This window comes from Amblyraja radiata (assembly GCF_010909765.2).
Source record: "Amblyraja radiata isolate CabotCenter1 chromosome 42 unlocalized genomic scaffold, sAmbRad1.1.pri SUPER_42_unloc_2, whole genome shotgun sequence".
In the NCBI taxonomy this organism is placed as follows: Eukaryota; Metazoa; Chordata; class Chondrichthyes; order Rajiformes; family Rajidae; genus Amblyraja; species Amblyraja radiata.
The window spans coordinates 1,925,605-1,944,429 of NW_022630088.1; the positions used below are offsets into that span (position 1 = coordinate 1,925,605).

The window sequence follows — 18,825 nt, forward strand, 5'->3', positions numbered from 1 at the left end:
TCGGTCCTAAAAGATTTCCCCCTTATCCTTAAACTGTGGCCCCTTGTTCTGGACTTCCCCAACATCAGGAACAATCTTCCTGCATCTAGCCTGTCCAACCCCTTAAGAATTTTGTAAGTTTCTATAAGATCCCCCCTCAATCTTCTAAATTCTAGCGAGTACAAACCGTCTATCCAGTCTTTCTTCATATGAAAGTCCTGACATCCCAGGAATCAGTCTGGTGAACCTTCTCTGTACTCCCTCTATGGCAATAATGTCCTTCCTCAGATTAGGAGACCAAAACTGTACGCAATACTCCAGGTGTGGTCTCACCAAGACCCTGTACAACTGCAGTAGAACCTCCCTGCTCGTATACTCAAATCCTTTTGCTATGAATGCTAACATACCATTCGCCTTCTTCACTGCCTGCTGCACCTGCATGCCTACTTTTAATGACTGGTGTACCATGACACCCAGGTCTCGTTGCATCTCCCCCTTTCCTAATCGGCCACCATTCAGATAATAGTCTACTTTCCTGTTTTTGCCACCAAAGTGGATAACCTCACATTTATCCACATTATACTGCCTCTGCTATGCATTTGCCCACTCACCCAGCCTATCCAAGTCACCTTGCAGCCTCCAAGACAGAGGGTTGTTCTTCTGGCTGGGGGTCTGTGGCAACACTGGGGTGCACAGCTTTAAGGTGAAAGGGGTGGAATTCAAAGGAGATGTGCGGGTGAAGTTATTTATACACAGAGGATGGTGGGTGCCTGGAACGCGCTGCCAGGTGTGGTGGTTGGGGCATATACCATCGTGGTATTGTAGCTTTTTGATATGCAGGGAATGGAGAAATATGGATTGTATGAAGGTAGTGGAGATGAGTTTCATTTCGCATCGGTCCGCATGGACATTGTGGACCGTAAATACCTTTTCCGTGCTGTAGATTACTGTGCTCTATCTACCTTTGTTGATATACGTACAGAATGGCCACGTATTATTTTCCATTTGGCCTTGTTACTTCAAACACATCTCTTGCATCCTGTAATCGTAATGATATAATGTGATTATATTTAACGGTTTGTTTTCAACTTTCTTTCTAATGTAGACGTTTCAGATTATTTCTCTCTCGCTACGTGGCAGAATGACAAAGTCACACCGCACAGACAGAGATGCTTCATCCAGATATGTCGACCAACCTGCCCTACCTGAGCCAGCCCTGTTTGTCCATGTTTCCCATTATCACTCCAAACCTTTCTTGCCCATGTACCTGCCCAAATGTCACTAAAATCATGTTATTGTACGCGCCTCAACTGGCAACACATTCCATATTTCCACCTCCCTCTGTGATCAAAGTGTTTTTTTTAAAGGGGAATGGAACCAAGAACTAGATGGCAGATTTAAGATGAGAGCGGAAGAGCTTTGCAGAATCTGAAGGGCATCTCCCTGTCAAGGCTGGTGGTGGATGCTGGTGAGAGAATGGCATTGAAGAGCTTTGAGATAGGGACATGGATATACAGGGAATCTGGGAATATTGATTTGAAAGATACACACTAGAAACAGGGTATTCAGTTTATCAACTCCACGGAGACGATCGATCGATCACCCACTTATTCTGCAAACTTCATCCTGAGCAGATTAGTTTAACCTGGCATCATGTTGGGCACAGACAGCATGAAGGGTCTGTTCTTGTACTGCAGTGTACTAGTTTACATAGAATTCTCCAACCTCCTTCAATACTTCCTAGTCCCTTCCCTTCTCTCCTTATCCCAATACATAACCTATTCCCCATCCGCAAATTTCCCCAACCATTCCACCCAAATCTCTCCACTGGCTTTACATTTCACGTCATTCAAACAACTTGTCGAGTAACAAGACCTTTGACTCGTTTTCTCTTGAGTCTCATTTTAGTCTGAGGAAATCTGAGGAAGGACATTATTGCCATAGAGGGAGTGCAGAGAAGATTCACCAGACTGATTCCTGGGATGTCAGGACTGTCTTATGAAGAAAGACTGGATAGACTTGGTTTATACTCTCTAGAATTTAGGAGATTGAGAGGGGATCTTATAGAAACTTACAAAATTCTTAAGGGGTTGGACAGGCTAGATGCAGGAAGATTGCTCCCGATGTTGGGGAAGTCCAGGACAAGGGGTCACAGCTTAAGGATAAGGGGGAAATCCTTTAAAACCGAGATGAGAAGAACTTTTTTCACACAGAGAGTGGTGAATCTCTGGAACTCTCTGCCACAGAGGGTAGTCGAGGCCAGTTCATTGGCTATATTTAAGAGGGAGTTAGATCTGGCCCTTGTGGCTAAGGGGATCAGAGGGTATGGAGAGAAGGCAGGTACGGGATACTGAGTTGGATGATCAGCCATGATCATATTGAATGGCGGTGCAGGCTCGAATGGCCGAATGGCCTACTCCTGCACCTAATTTCTATGTTTCTAGTCCTGGTTTCATCTCTAACCACCTGACAATCAACACCCCCTCCCCCTCTCACCACCTCATCCATATTCAACTTTCCTGTGCCAGGCTCCCACCACTTTCCGCATTCTCTCCCCAACTACAATCAATCCTTTCGGGTTCAGGCCTATTTTGACCATCCTAATTCCTTGGTTCTCTCTCATTTCCCCATTAAACCTCTAACAACTCACTGGGAGTAGCTTCCCATCTCTGACAAACATTCACTTATTTTCCCTCATGAGACCTTCAACTTCCTTTGTTCACCAAGGCTCACAAAACTTAACTTCTTTGCTTCTTCCGCTAACTGACACGCTGAGTCTGAACAGTTCTCTCACTTATAAAAACCTCTAATCATCACATGTTCGTTCCCCTCTAGTAGCTGCTCCCAGACAGTCTTTATACCCATCAAATGACCCTAATGCAGACAGACCTGCCCTATCATTCCTGTACTCTCTCCGGCTCAGGTCTCTTGGCCTTCCGTTGATTCCCTATTCCCTCTCCCCGTGTGTACTGCAGGTCAGGCAATCTGATCCGGTCATATTGTTGGCAGGGGCGGAAAACCTGGGGGGGGCCAGAGGGGACGTCTCCCCCCACCCCATGTTTTGAGAGGTGGGGGACACCCCCCCCCCTCAAGTTTTTGTGATCCGTTTTTAAAATCGCCGCTTTCCGCGAGGCAGTTGGGGTGGGACCAAGGATAGAGCGTGGCGATTGGAGGAGGGAGACGTGGCACAGACCTGCGCCTCATCCGCAGACAGGATCGATCCAAGCCGGGTCTCCGGCGCTGTCCCAAGTGCCCCCCCCCCCCACGGGTGGCCAGAGAGGTCGGCAGACAGACACAAGCTGTACCCCCAGGCCCACAGCCAGCACAGAGAAACAGCCCTAAATCCAGCTCAACTCTGCCTGTCCTGCCAGGTGAACCTGCCTGGACTTGCAGGAAATATGGAAATATGGCCAGCGTGGAGAAGCAGCGCTGGTGTCCCATCAGTCCAGTCAGGGCTGTAGTTAACCCGGTGAGACAGGCAGAGTTGAGCTGCATTTAGCGCTGATAGAGCCTCCGAAGCCGCGCGTGCGTGCGTCCGGCCAAAAAATTGTGTCCCCAGTCCCCTCCATGTTTTGATAGCGAGTTCCGTTCTTGATTGTTGGGACATTATATCTGACGTAATTCTACAACACACCGTCGTCTGTCCTCGTTGCCGAGGCCACTGGATCTCCTCCCTGGTCCGCTCCATCAGCCATGATGGTGACTGCCGTTCACACGTTCCGCTGCTCTGTAATAAACAGATTAAAAGCCGGTATTAGACAACAATTGCAAGGAGCAGGACAACACTTTCAGCTGATGACATCACACGCTGTACAGCGTGTAGGAAGGAACTGCAGATGTTGGTTTAAATCACAGATAGACACAAAATGCTGGAGTAACTGTGGAACAAGCAGCACCTCTGGAGAGAAGGGTTTTTTTTAAACGGGTGACGTTTCAGGTCAAGACCCTTCTTCAGACTGATTCAGTCCCTCCAACACATGCTTGTCTTATCAATAAATCAACCCCCTAAATTAATGGAACAAATATACATTGGAGACGGCACAAATGGCAAAGTATCTTTCCAGGAAATAAGATGGGGGAACACGTAGTCTGGGTAGCTCTGGAAATTAGGTTTATTTGGAACAATACATGAACATATTAGGAGCAGGAATATGACACTTGGCCTCTTGAGTTTGATATACCTTTTTGTAAGGTTGCAAGGGGTGGGGCATTCTGAGGAAGTGTTAGAGTGAGGCATTCTGAAACCTTGGGGAGATGTTGTATAGAAACATAGAAAATAGGTGCAGGAGGAGGCCATTCGGCCCTTCGAGCCAGCACCGCCATTCATTGTGATCATGGCTGATCGTCCCCTATCAATAACCCGTGCCTGCCTTCTCCCCATATCCCTTGATTCCACTAGCCTCTAGAGCTCTATCTAACTCTCTCTTAAATCCATCCAGTGACTTGGCCTCCACTGCCCTCTGTGGCAGGGAATTCCACAAATTCACAACTCTCTGGGTGAAAACGTTTTTTTCTCACCTCAGTCTTAAATGACCTCCCCTTTATTCTAAGACTGTGTGTGGCCCCTGGTTCTGGACTCGCCCAACATTGGGAACATTTTTCCTGCATCTAGCTTGTCCAGTCCTTTTATAATTTTATATGTTTCTATAAGATTCCCCCCCCCCCATACTTCCAAACTCCAGTGAATACAAGCCTAGTCTTTACAATCTTTCCTCATATGACAGTCCCGCCATCCCAGGGATCAATCTGGTGAACCTACGCTGCACTGCCTCAATCACAAGGATGTCCTTCCTCAAATTAGGAGACCAAAACTGTACACAATACTACAGATGTGGTCTCACTAGAGCCCTATACAACTGCAAAAGAACCTCTCTACTCCTATACTGAAACCAAGACCAAAGAGATGGTGGTTATGTTTGGCAGGTCCAAGCTCCCCCTTCAGCCGCTTAACACTGCAGGGATGGACATTGAGGTGGTGCAGACATATAAATATCTGGGAGTGCACCTGGATAACAAACTGGACTGGTCTGTCAACACCGATGCCCTCTACAAAAAAGGACAGAGCAGACTCTTTTTCTTCAAAAGGCTCAGATCCTTCAATATGTGCAATGACATGCTGTTTTACCATACTATGTTTGCAAGTGTTATTTTCTACACTGTTGTCTGCTGGGGCAACAACATCAGTGCTAAAAACAGCAAGAAGTTGGTCAAGCTGGTAAAACGAGCTAGCACAGTGCTGGGGGGAGAGTGGACTCTGTGGTGGATGTGCTTGAGAGGCGTATGAGGAGCAAGTTGCAGGTCATCCTCGACAACTCCGGGTACCCCCTCCATGAAATTCTGGAGGGTCAAAAGAGCACACGGAACAACAACCGGCCAAAGGTTCATCGGACGGCGTTACCGGGAGAGAGCTGGAGACGTCAGGCGCTAGGAGTGGCCCAATAGGAGGGTGAACTGGGTTCATGCCTACAGCACCTTCAAAGTAGGTGGAGTTGCCCCACGGGACACAAAGATGCGTGAGGTGAGGGAGGTCTGTTCACAGGAACACGAACTGCACCAGGACATCGAGCTCGCGGGTGTATCTGATTAGGACTTTGAAAATGGCGATGCCTGCGTGTGTAATATGTGCTTTAAGAATTTCACTGTACAGTTACATATTGAACTACTGAACTGTTGAACAAACATCTGTTCCTCTCAGCACTCAGCTCTCCAACTGATTCATCCACAACAAACAGGGATTATCCTTTGCTATCTTGCAGACATTCTCTATTATCATAGCTGAAAGATACAATTCTGCATTAAATGGTCCTGAACTATCCCAGCTGTGGACAGGTGATCTCTTCCTTCCTTATAACAACCTCTAGCATGTAAATCTAAATTATTTGGTTATCTTACCATTGTGTGGGATCGGGTCAAGCACAAATCATTACCATAAAGACAAAGTGCATTTACTTCATTGATAAAAATAGTAAATACTGCAAACAGTGGAAAGTGCAATGGTGGATGGTCCATTATCAAATGCTGCTCAAACTGCTGAGTGGTTCCAGCATGGCAGCATTTTATTTTATTCCTCAGATCTTCTGGAATAGCAATGTTTCTTTAAATTTCCATGCCCAAAAAAGTTACAAAAGTCACGTGTTATCCTGGTCAATAGATTTGTGTAAATGCCGTACTTCCACTCACATACCTGACAGACAGTCCCAGCTCGTTTGTTCTCATTTCATTATTCAAATCTGTACAAAATGCCTTCCATGCTACAAATCCTCAAAGTATATTTTCCTCTTGCTACCATTCTGCTGCACCGTCTCCTGGGATCACTCTCTCCGCTGTGACCAGGGGGTGATAAAAACGAGCAACACTCCTTTACTCTGGCAAGAGGAAGTTGCTGGCCAAAAATAAATGAAAACTGGAATAACAGGTTCAACATCTGATGCCCCAATTTCATTATAAATAATTACCGTGAACGTTGGGCCAATTAGTAACTGAAACAAATTCCAACATTTACTTTACAAATGTATAGATCTGTGTCATTGTGCAACATGAATCTCCACCAACACATCCAATGGCAAAATGCAGCGTATTGCACTTTATCTGTTTATTTATGTGTATATATATATATATATATATATTCTATGGTATATGGACACACTGATCTGTATTTATGCTGACAATATTCTGTTGTGCTGCAGCAAGCAAGAATTTCATTGTCCTATCTGGATCAAATGACAATAAACTCTCTTGACTTGACATGACCAGATGGCGATAAAAATGTGCAACTCTCCGTACAGACGGCTCAGAAAGGCCTTTACTCTGGCAAGTGAGGACGTTTTATCAGCAAAAATATCTGAAACCAGAAATAACAAGCTGATGGTTTCATTATGAAATAGTTCCCATTTAGTAAGTGTAAAACAAACTGGGACATTTGCTTTGACTCCAGCAGACTGCTCAGCTCATTCAACACATCAAGTGTTGGTTACAACTTTATGCAAGTGTGTGTGATGGATGTGCAGCATGAATCTCCACCAACACATCCAATGACAAAACGCAGCAGCAGCTGTTGCTCAACATGACTTTTCTGCTTCAAACTATCACTGGGACACATTTACTCACAACAATAAATTCAATGTGTTGCTGACAGACAAGAGAAAATCACATTCAATGGGAGAATTTAACCCAAGTCTCTCCCCAAGATTAGACCCGTCTACTGGGGAGCGGCGGACAAAATCCTCACCAATGGATGGATGGAAGTCAATCTGCTGTCCTCGCTGCCGGGCCCCGAGTCTCCCCGCCCGCCCGGACAGTGGGGCCCCGCTCCCCACAGCGGCCCCGAGTCTCCCCGCCCGGACTGCCAGTTCCTAAAATGGCCGCCTATGGCTTCACTCCTATTGTCTTCAATAAGAAACTGCCAGTATTTAAGATGGCCGCCTATGACTTCACTCGCATTGACTTCAATGGGAGACTGCCAGTAGTTAAGATGGCCGCCTATGACTTCACCCCTATTGACTTCAATGTAGCCGTTGAGTCCATTGGGGAGCGGCGGACAAAATACTCACCGATGTCCCCGCTCCCCAACCCTGAGTCTCCCCGCTCCCGGACAGTCTGGCCCCGCTCCCCACAGCGGCCCTGAGTTCCCTCATCTCCGCCTCTGCAACAGGTCGGTCGGCAGGAAGGAAGGAAGCGCCGCGAGGCAGTCCATTCAAAATGGCGCCAAGAATCGACCCCCCGCGCATGCGCGTTCTTAACGGCCGCCCGACTTGGCGGGAAGAGGCAGCGCGTGGGGACGCCGGCAGCCAATGGGATGCATGGGCGGGGGATGGGTGCTGATCATGGCTGATCATCCCCAATCAGTACCCCGTCCCTGCCTTCTCCCCATATCCCCTGACTCCGCTTTCTTTAAGAGCCCTATCTAGCTCTCTCTTGAAAGTATACAAACTTAAAGCACACGGCATTGGGGGTTCAGTATTGATGTGGATAGAGAACTGGCTGGCAAACAGGAAGCAAAGAGTAGGAGTAAACGGGTCCTTTTCACAATGGCAGGCAGTGACTAGTGGGGTACCGCAAGGCTCAGTGCTGGGACCCCAGCTATTTACAATATATATTAATGATCTGGATGAGGGAATTGAAGGCAATATCTCCAAGTTTGCGGATGACACTAAGCTGGGGGGCAGTGTTAGCTGTGAGGAGGATGCTAGGAGACTGCAAGGTGACTTGGATAGGCTGGGTGAGTGGGCAAATGTTTGGCAGATGCAGTATAATGTGGATAAATGTGAGGTTATCCATTTTGGTGGCAAAAACAGGAAAGCAGACTATTATCTAAATGGTGGCCGACTAGGAAAAGGGGAGATGCAGCGAGACCTGGGTGTCATGGTACACCAGTCATTGAAAGTGGGCATGCAGGTGCAGCAGGCAGTGAAGAAAGCGAATGGTATGTTAGCTTTCATAGCAAAAGGATTTGAGTATAGGAGCAGGGAGGTTCTACTGCAGTTGTACAGGGTCTTGGTGAGACCACACCTGGAGTATTGCGTACAGTTTTGGTCTCCAAATCTGAGGAAGGACATTATTGCCATAGAGGGAGTGCAGAGAAGGTTCACCAGACTGATTCCTGGGATGTCAGGACTGTCTTATGAAGAAAGACTGGATAGACTTGGTTTATACTCTCTAGAATTTAGGAGATTGAGAGGGGATCTTATAGAAACTTACAAAATTCTTAAGGGTTTGGACAGGCTAGATGCAGGAAGATTGCTCCCGATGTTGGGGAAGTCCAGGACAAGGGGTCACAGCTTAAGGATAAGGGGGAAATCCTTTAAAACCGAGATGAGAAGAACTTTTTTCACACAGAGAGTGGTGAATCTCTGGAACTCTCTGCCACAGAGGGTAGTCGAGGCCAGTTCATTGGCTATATTTAAGAGGGGGTTAGATGTGGCCCTTGTGGCTAAGGGGATCAGAGGGTATGGAGAGAAGGCAGGTACGGGATACTGAGTTGGATGATCAGCCATGATCATATTGAATGGCGGTGCAGGCTCGAAGGGCCGAATGGCCTACTCCTGCACCTAATTTCTATGTTTCTATGTTTCTATGAAAGCATCCAGAGAACCGGCCTCCACCGCCCTCTGAGGCAGAAAATTCCAGACTCACCACTCTCTGTGTGAAAAAGTGTTTCCTCGTCTCCGTTCTAAATGGATTACCTGAGGTCCCTTGTCAGCCACAGTCACCCCTTACTGCCCTTGGAATCTTTCTTCCTCTTTGGAATGAACTGATCCTGAACCTTCTGTATTATTCCCAGAAATACCTGCCATTGTTGTTCCACTGTCATCCCTGCTAGTGTATCTTTCCAGTCAACTTTGGCCAGCTCCTCCCTCATGGATCCATAGTCCCCTTTATTCAACTGCAACACTGACACCTCCGATCTACCCATCTCCCTCTCCAATTGTAGATTAAACCTGACCATATTATGGTCGCTACCTCCTAATAGCTCATTAACCTCAAGTTCCTTTATCAAATCTGGTTTGTTACACAACACTAAATCCAGAATTGCCTTCTCCCTGCTAGGCTCCAGTACAAGCTGCTCTAAGAATCCATCACGGAGGCACTCCACAAACTCCCTTGGGGTCCAGTCCCAACCTGATTTTCCCAGTCTACCTGCATGTTGAAATCTCCCATAACAAGCGGAGCATTACCTTTCTTCCTTGCTTCGTTGCAGCTAGTCGGGTGAATTATGATTTGCGAGGTGCGGCTATAGTTCTGTGGGTGCAGTGCTCAGTATCTGCGTGCAAACAGCTGCCTGTCCACAGTGTGGATTCCAAGCCTCACATTCCTCAGTACAGGGAGCGGTCTCGCTGCTGAACCCAAGACCAACCGGTTTGACAACCTTCTACTGTATAATGTGCATAAAGTACTTTTAATATTCCTGTTAACCCTTTCTGCCGGTAGGAATACAGTAACATGGATAGGATTTGAACAGAACCTGGAGGGATTTTGTCAGCAGGGTCTCCATGATGTCAGGTGATGTCTGCAGTACCACCACCAGTCCCACTTCACAGGAGAATCATCCGTCTCATCTCTACAGGACGCTGCCCAAACCGCCCAAAGGTTCATCAAGAGACTGTGGGGAACGGGGCCCCACTGTCTGGGCGGGCGGGGAGACTCGGGGCCGGGGAGGGAGGACAGCAGATTGACATCCATCCATCCATCTGTGAGTATTTTGTCCGCCGCTCCCCAGTGCTGCAAATGTGAAATAAAGACCCACAGATGCTGCAGGTCTAAACTCAAACCCACAGATGCTGCAGGTCTAAACTCAAACCCACAGATGCTGCAGGTCTAAACTCAAACCGGATAACACAACCTCAAATTCCCATTTAGGTTACACACAACGTCTACTATATTAAAATATCGATGAGTCCAAATGGTGAACTCTCTCCCCCCAACAGATCCTGTCACATGTCATGGGTGGAATTGGCTGCTCACAACTTCTGCTCAAATAAAACAAATGCTGTTCTGACATGTAAACACAACTCAAACATTTACCTCACATTTCTAATTCCAAGTAAGGTTAAAATGGGCAAAGTCACCGGCTGTTAGGTGGTTAATTGGAATAAGTCTGGAACTTATTAACTGTATTTGGAACTTTGATAAATTATTGGAAAGGCTACATTTCACGAGAACTGTATAGAGTAATGAGATGAGGGACGAAAGGAGGAGGAGCAGTTTCCCCCGAGCAATTCAGACGAATACAGGGTAGCACGGTGATACAGGAATTAGCTGAAAGATTGTAGACCTGGTGAAACATTTCTCCCACCACAGGATCAGTACAGATCTGGAACTCAGCTAAAATTACCTTTGAAGAAACGTATACACTACAATGTGTGCTTGAAGACTGGTTACCAGAAGGTGGGATCTGACCGATGAACTCTTGCACAACCGGCAAAGACACTGTGGGTCGAATAACCGGCTTCCTCTGTCCTCAATGTATTGAAACGGCAAATGACCAACGGTACCTGGGGGGTGGAGGTACCACTGGTAGACAGAGTGATGAAGACAGGAACCCCAAGCACATTTACACTGGGTGGAGCTGGGCAGCCCGGCATTGTTCCACCGTTCCTCAGAGTCAGAAACAAGCCACCCCAGAAACACACCGATCACCACCCCAGTCACAGATTCTGACCCCTGGATCTGGACTCTTCACTCAGGGGAAAAAGCAGGAGTCAAGAGTGTTAAATTCTCACATGTACAATGGAACAATTAAATACTTACATGCAGCATAACATAACACCCAGCATACATCCAATCTATGGACATTTCATTCAGGTCACCCCTCATTCCTCTAAACACTAAAGAACAGAGGCAGAGCATCGGTCTCACTACACACGGCAACACCAGTCTGATGAAACTTGAAGCAATATTATTCCTTATTTATGTCAATAAATGTTATCTAATACTCTTGATGCTGTGTAGCAAGGCATCATGTTAATTGTATAATAGTACAAAAACATTCACAGAATACAGCATTGCTGCTTCATTGTCTGCTGGCGAGGATGGCCTCACATTTCCCAGTCACCCCATCTGGCACCATGCTGTCACCCACCCTGTCCCCACCCTGCCGAGCCCCCTCGACACCCTCCACAACCTCCTGAACCCTCCCCACTCCACCCACCTGAACCCTCTCCTCACCGTCAGCACCCCATCCTCCCCTTCTGAACCCTCTCATCACCCTCCACACCCCATCCTCATCTCCTTTACCCTCTCTTCACCCTCCACAACCTATCCTCTCCCGCCTGAACCCTCTCTCCTCCCTCCACACCCCATCCTACTGAACCTTCTCTGTGTTCTCCACATCCCAACTGCTCTCCCAAACCCTCTGTGCACCCTCCACATCCCTTCCGAACCCTCTCTGCACCATCTCCCCTCTCTCCCAAACCCTTCCTGCACCCTACAAACCCCGTCCCCATCCTCATGAGCCCTCTCTGCACCCTCCACATCCCATCAAATAGTGAAAGGCCTGGACAGAGTGGATGTGGAGAGGATGTTTCCACCAGTGGGAGAGTCTAGGACCAGAGGGCACAGCCTCAGAATTAAAGGATGTCCCTTTAGACTGGAGATGATGAGGAATTTCTTGAGCTGGAGGGTGGTGAATCTGTGGGATTCATTGCCGCAAACGGCTGTCATTAGGTATTTTTAAGGCGGAGGTTGACAGATTCTTCATTCGTACGGGTGTCAGGGCTATGGGGAGAAGGCAGGAGAATGAGGTTGGGAGGGAGAGATAGATCAGCCGTGATTGAGTCTAAGAAAAAAAATCATCGTCTATATCTCTCGTTTCCCTTATCCATAACCAGACTGAAGAAGGGTCTCGACCCGAAACGTCACCCATTCCTTCTCTCCAGAGATGCTGCCTGTCCCGCTGAGTTACTCCAGCTTTTTGTGTCTAACCATGATTGAATGGCGGAGTAGACTAGATGGGCCGACTGGCCTCATTCAGCTGCTCCCCACAGCAGACCCCTCTCTGCCCGGTGATGCATAAACTCGGGGCATCACTGGGCGGCTGTGGCCGCAGGAACCCCTTCACTGATGAGCGGGGACCCGGTTGACAAACGGCGTCACTCTCCCCGGGGATTCACGGTGGCGCAGCGGTAGAGTTGCTGCCTTACAGCAAAATGCAGCGCTGGAGACCCGGGTTTGATCACGACTACGGGCGCTGTCTGTGCAGAGTTTGCACGTTCTCCCCGTGACCTGCGTGGGTTTTCGCCCAGATCTCCAGCTTCCTCCCACATTCCAAAGACGTGCAGGTTAGGTTAATTGGCTTGGTGAATGTAAACATTGTCCCTAGTGGGTGTAGGATACGTTTGTGACATCCAGTGGTGGTGATTATAGGCAAAGATACAGATACGCGCTGTATCCCCTCGCTACCCCCTCCCTATCTACCCTCCTCCTCCTACTCTCACCCCCCTCTCCTCTCCCCCCACCCCCTTCTCCTCTCCCCTACCCCCTTCTCCTCTACCCCCTCCTCCTCTCCTCAGCGCGCGAGGCCCCGCCTCCACAAGCATGCGCGCGCAGCTGCAAGGCGCTCGCTCCCGTCCAGCGCCAACTGCCGACGCTCGCTCCCGGGCGGATAAACTGTATTACACTCGCTCCCGGGCCCCACAACTGTATTACACTCGCTCCCGGGCCCCACAAATGTATTACACTCGCTCCCGGGCCCCACAACTGTATTACACTCGCTCCCGGGCCCCACAAATGTATTACACTCGCTCCCGGGCCCCACAACTGTATTACACTCGCTCCCGGGCCCCACAACTGTATTACACTCGCTCCCGGGCCCCACAACTGTATTACACTCGCTCCCGGGCCCCACAACAGTATTACACTCGCTCCCGGGCGGATAAACTGTATTACAATCGCTCCCGGGCCCCACAACTGTATTACACTCGCTCCCGGGCCCCACAACAGTATTACACTCGCTCCCGGGCGGATAAACTGTATCAAAGATCTTATAGCGCTGCCCCGGGCCCCGCACTCCTTCTCCCCGCTGCGGATCCAATATTTGGCCGGAAGCAAGATGGCGGAACAAGATGGCGGGGGCAGGTTGCTAAAATGAGTCATAAAATCGCCCATGAATCAGCGTGAGAGTAATCCATCTTGCTCCGCTATAGGATCTTTGCCCCCAACTGTATTACACTCGCTCCCGGGCGGATAAACTGTATTACACTCGCTCCCGGGCCCCCAACTGTCGACGTCCGTTAACCTCCCGCCTCCTACTCTTTATCCCCCCCTCTCTCTTTCCACCCGACCACTCCCCCCCCCGCCCCCCACTAACCGTTGATCGCTGCTGTTAACCGCTGTTAAGCTGACAGCTGGAAGCGATGGTGAAGTGAAGCATGAATTTAAAGCAGCCAAGTTGCCGCCACCGTGAGCCCGCGCGCTGCCTCGCTCGCTCCATCCGGGATCCGAGCGCGTGTGTGCGGGGCCAGAGCGCGTGCGTGTGGGGGCCGCTGTCCATATCTCCCGCGCGCGGAGCCGCTTCAAACGTCCGCAGGAAACGGCGCGAGGCCGAGTGACGTCACCACCACCCAAGGAGCCAATGAATAATATTAATATTTCATTAGACAAGTAATTACATTTTTTTTAATAAAAAAAAAAACATTTGTTAATTATTTTTTTTAATTAACATTTTTTAAATTTATTTCTCTCTAAATTTCGATTTACTGCATTTTTTACAGTTTTTACAGTTCTCCGTTATTTGCTCCGGCAAATTAACGCACATTTTCCTGTTGTTTAAATATTCTCTCTCTCCCCTCAATCTCTCTCCACTCTTTCTGCTCTCCCCCCTCTCTCTCTCCCCTCTACTCTCCCCCTCCCTTCCACCCCCTGACTTTCCCCCTCCCACTCTCTCCCCGTCCCACTCTCTCCCCCTCCCACTTTCTCCCCCACCCACTCTCTCCCCCTCCCACTCTCTTCCCCCACTCCCACTCTCTCTAATGTTATCCCACTTTTTAAGAAAGGCGGGAGAGAGAAAACAGGGAATTATAGACCAGTTAGACTGACATCAGTGGTGGGGAAGCTGCTGGAGTCAATTATAAAAGATGAGATAGCCGCACATTTGGATAGAAGTAACAGGATCGGTCCGATCAGCATGGCTTTACAAAGGGGAAATCGTGCATCACTAAACTTCTAGAATTTTTTGAAGATGTAACTAGGCAAATGGACAAGGGAGAGCCAGTGGATGTAGTGTACCTGGACTTTATGAAAGCATTTGATAAGGTCCCACAAAGGAGAATAGTGGGCAAAATTAGGGCACATGGTATTGTGGGTAGAGTGCTGACATGGATAGAGCAGCGGTTGGCAGACAGGAGTAGGGATTAACGGGTCCCTTTCAGAATGGCAGGCAGTGACTAGTGGGGTACCGTACGGATCGATGCGGGGACCGCAACTATTTACAATATACATCAATGATTTGGGTGAAGGGATTCAAAGTAACATTAGCAAATTTGCAGATGACACAAAGCAGGGTGGCAGTGTGAATTGTGAGGAGGATGCTACGAGAATGCAGGGTGACTTGGACTAGTTGGTAGAGTGGGCAGATGCATGGCAGATGAAGTTTAATGTGGATAAATGTGAGGTTATCCACTTTGGTAGCAAAAACAGGAAGGCAGATTACTATTTAAATGATGACAAGTTGCGAAAAGGGGAAGTACAAGGGCATCTGGGGGTCCTTGTACATCAATCTATGAAAGTAAGCATGCAGGTACAGAAGGCAGTGAAGAAAGCGAATAGCATGTTGGCATTTATTACAAGAGGAATCGAATATAGGAGCAAAGAGGTCCTTCTGCAGTTGTACAGAGCCCTAGTGAGACCACACCTATAGTATTGTGTGCAGTTTTGGTCCCCTAATTTGTGGAAGGACATTCTTGCTATTGAGGGAGTGCAGCGTAGGTTCACCAGGTTAATTCCCTGGATGGCGGGACTGTCATATGCTGAGAAAATGGAGCGGCTGGGCTTGTACACTCTGGAGATTAGAAGTATGAGTGGGGATCTCATTGACAATTGCCCAACGCATCACCGGTTCCTCGCTCCGCTCCATTGAGTCTGTCCAAAGCAAGCGTTGTCTGCGGAGGGCGCTCAGCATCGCCAAGGACTGCTCTCACCCCAACCATGGACTGTTTACCCTCCTACCATCCGGGAGGCGCTACAGGTCTCTCCGTTGCCGAACCAGCAGGTCCAGGAACAGTTTCTTCCCGGTGGCTGTCACTCTACTCAACAACGTACCTCGGTGACTGCCAATCACCCCCCCCCCCCCACCCCCCGGACACTTATTATCACTTATTATTATTTATTCAAATCATTTGCTATGTCACTCTTCCAGGGAGATGCTAAATGCATTTCGTTGTCTCTGTACTGTACACTGACAATGACAATTAAAATTGAATCTGAATCTGAATCTGAATCCGGACACATATAAGATTGTTAAGGGTTTGGACACACTAGAGATGGGAAACATGTTCCCGATGTTGGGGGAGTCCAGAACAAGGGGCCACGGTTTATGAATAAGGAGTAAGCCATTTAGAACAGAGACGAGGAAACACTTTTTCTCACAGAGTGTGGTGAGTCTGTGGAATTCCCTGGAGGCAGGTTCTCTGGGTGCTTTCAAGAGAGAGCTGGATGGGGCTCTTAAAAATAGCGGAGTCAGGGGATATGGGTAGAAGGCAGGAACGGGGTACTGATTGGGGATGATCAGCCATGATCACATTCAATGGCGGTGCTGGCTCGGAGGGCCGAATGGCCTACTCCTGCACCTATTGTCTATTGACCGTCAGCGATGAAACTACGAATGGATCGACCGTCAGCACACACACACACACACACACAAACACACACGTACACACACACACACGTACACACACACACACACACACACACACACACACACACAAACACACAAACACATCGCAAAGGCGGGGGGCAGGAAAGTGGAGGAGCACTGTCGAAATTCACACCCGTGATGAACAGGCAGGTATAAGGCGGCTGGCACAGTTACGGTAAGTCCTTTAGAGTGGGTGGGGGGGAGAGAAGGGGAGAGAGGGGGGAGAAGGGGAGGAGAAGGAGTGGAGACACTTTTAAGAAGCCAGACAACGTTTAATAAAGTTTAGCGCCATTTAACATTACCGGTCGGTTTACTTACCTTTTTTTTCTCAATGAGCTTTACCTTCGACTACCTTCGATTACCTATGATAGCATTGCGAACTACTACGACTAAACCTATGAGTAAAAAAATATTGATTTTTTCCATGGTGACCTTTTTTTACTCGCGGGCATTTTTCAGCTTGCTGAAAAAAACGCCGCGACCTAGCCGAGGCCTTGAGTACGCGGGGACTACTCTCGGGCATGAAGGAGAGTTACAAAGACCTCCTAGGACCTCGTGTCGACCTTGCTGCGAGTACGAGTCGAGGGTAAACTCTTCTAAAGTCGCGAATTAGGTCCCCGCAGTGGGGCAGGCCCATTATACCTCTTGGCCATGGACCTCCGAACTAAACGAAGTAAAAAACAGCTTCTGCACAAGAAGCCCAGCAGCAAACACGCCACTGACTACGTAATAAATTCCACCCACATAATTACCGGCAGACTAAAATTTAACGGCAAATGACCATAATTAATGACACACAACATAAAGCCAAATGGCCACTACAGAAGGGTTGGGGAAATTTGCAGATGGGGAATAGGATGTGTATTGGGATAAGGAGAGAAGGAAAGGGAATAAGAAGTATTGAAAGAGGTTGGAGAATTCTATCTAAACTAGCACACTGCAGTACAAGAACAGACACTTCGGCCTATGCTGTTGTGCCCAACATGATGCCAGGTTAAAGTAATCTGCTCACGTGAAGTTTGCAGGATAATGTAGAACTAGTGTGAATGGGTGATCGATCGCAGGGAACAAGTTACAGCAACAGCCTGGGGACCATTATCAGGGCAAGCCGAGGATCGCAGCCGGGTCTCCCTCTGTGCAGGGTGCGGGTAGATCCGGCGCTTGGCCTGACAGCAACCCGCTGATCGGAGCGCCTCATCTCCGTCATGTGGTCTGCCTTTTAGCAGAGTGGGGTGGTGACACTCCCAAGTGCAGCTTTCGGTGGAGGAAAACAGACATCCCTCGATAATTCCATTATTTTGATTCATCACAGCTCCTCCAATGTCTTCGATGACGGTGCTCCTGGAAAAGTGTGATGATTCATAGCTGCTGCATTTGACAATTCATTACCGCCAGAGGCTGGAAGAGGCGATTCAAGAGGCGGTGGAGGATGTCGTCTTCGTTCTAGCATAGGAGAGATATTTCAGTGAGCAAGAGTACAAGGTAGGGAGAGGAATGGATGAGTGGGTAACTTCAGCCGATACTCAAATGTTTTCATGCACAAATATTGTGGGCCGAAGGGTTCATTCTTGTGCTGTACTACTTGTAATGAGTCGAGTCGTATGCATGTCAAGGTACAACACATGTTTATTAAAGTCCACTCACTCACAGCATTCATCTGCATGGTGTTACAGTAACTAGCAGCTACTCACACTAATTACTAATAAACATAATATTACATAGTGTCCAAGCAAAGATACTATAAACATAGTAAACACAAACTGTTCCCCCGCAACGCTGATTACACTGCGAGAGGCATAACTGAAGTCGGGCTTACTGAAATGGCGGAAGTTGCGCTCCGTTGCGTACTACACGTCAGTCCATTGGATTTGCAGGAGTGGTCTATTTGCTCCGCTCTAGTATCTTTGCTAATTACTAAAGCAGACTTCTGATAATATAAACCACATAGTAGGCCAAGCTTCTACCAACAAGCACTACAAGTAGTTAGTAAGAAGTAACCAATCTACACTTCTCTCTATAATTACAGCGCAGTCACAAAGAATATAGTATAATGCAGTATAATGTGGATAAATGTGAGGTTATCCACTTTGGTGGCAAAAACAAGAAAGTAGCCTATTATCTGAATGGTGGCCGATTAGGAAAGGGGGAGATGCAACGAGACCTGGGTGTCATGGTACACCAGTCATTAAAAGTAGGCATGCAGGTGCAGCAGGCAGTGAAGAAGGCGAATGGTATGTTAGCATTCATAGCAAAAGGATTTGAGTATAGGAGCAGGGAGGTTCTACTGCAGTTGTACAGGGTCTTGGTGAGACCACACCTGGAGTATTGCGTACAGTTTTGGTCTCCTAATCTGAGGAAAGACATTCTTGCCATAGAGGGAGTACAGAGAAGGTTCACCAGACTGATTCCTGGGATGTCAGGACTTTCATATGAAGAAAGGCTGGATAGACTCGGTTTGTACTCGCTAGAATTTAGAAGACTGCGGGGGGATCTTATAG

At 48.1% G+C, this 18,825-nt stretch overlaps 4 protein-coding genes across 4 annotated transcripts in view; 3 read left to right on the forward strand and 1 right to left on the reverse strand.

The window, feature by feature from the left end:
- Positions 1-18,825, forward strand: part of LOC116969026 — a 573,861-nt gene that overhangs the window by 411,658 nt on the left and 143,378 nt on the right. The gene's annotated exons all lie outside the window — the stretch shown is intronic.
- LOC116969039 (ribonuclease inhibitor-like) overlaps positions 1-18,825 on the forward strand; it is a 451,987-nt gene that overhangs the window by 235,760 nt on the left and 197,402 nt on the right. The window lies entirely within an intron of this gene.
- The window catches only part of LOC116969024 (zinc finger protein 432-like), a gene marked incomplete at its 5' end in the record, with an annotated part of 120,078 nt that overhangs the window by 7,756 nt on the left and 93,497 nt on the right, over positions 1-18,825 (reverse strand). Inside the window, one exon of the mRNA XM_033015997.1 lies at positions 3,614-3,706. Coding sequence (XP_032871888.1) covers positions 3,614-3,706 — 93 coding nt within the window. The remainder of the gene's footprint in view (positions 1-3,613; positions 3,707-18,825) is intronic.
- Positions 7,214-18,825, forward strand: part of LOC116969011 (histone-lysine N-methyltransferase PRDM9-like) — a 78,597-nt gene continuing 66,985 nt past the window's right edge. Inside the window, exon 1 of the mRNA XM_033015985.1 lies at positions 7,214-7,573. Within this exon, the coding sequence (XP_032871876.1) occupies positions 7,214-7,573 (360 nt within the window). The remainder of the gene's footprint in view (positions 7,574-18,825) is intronic.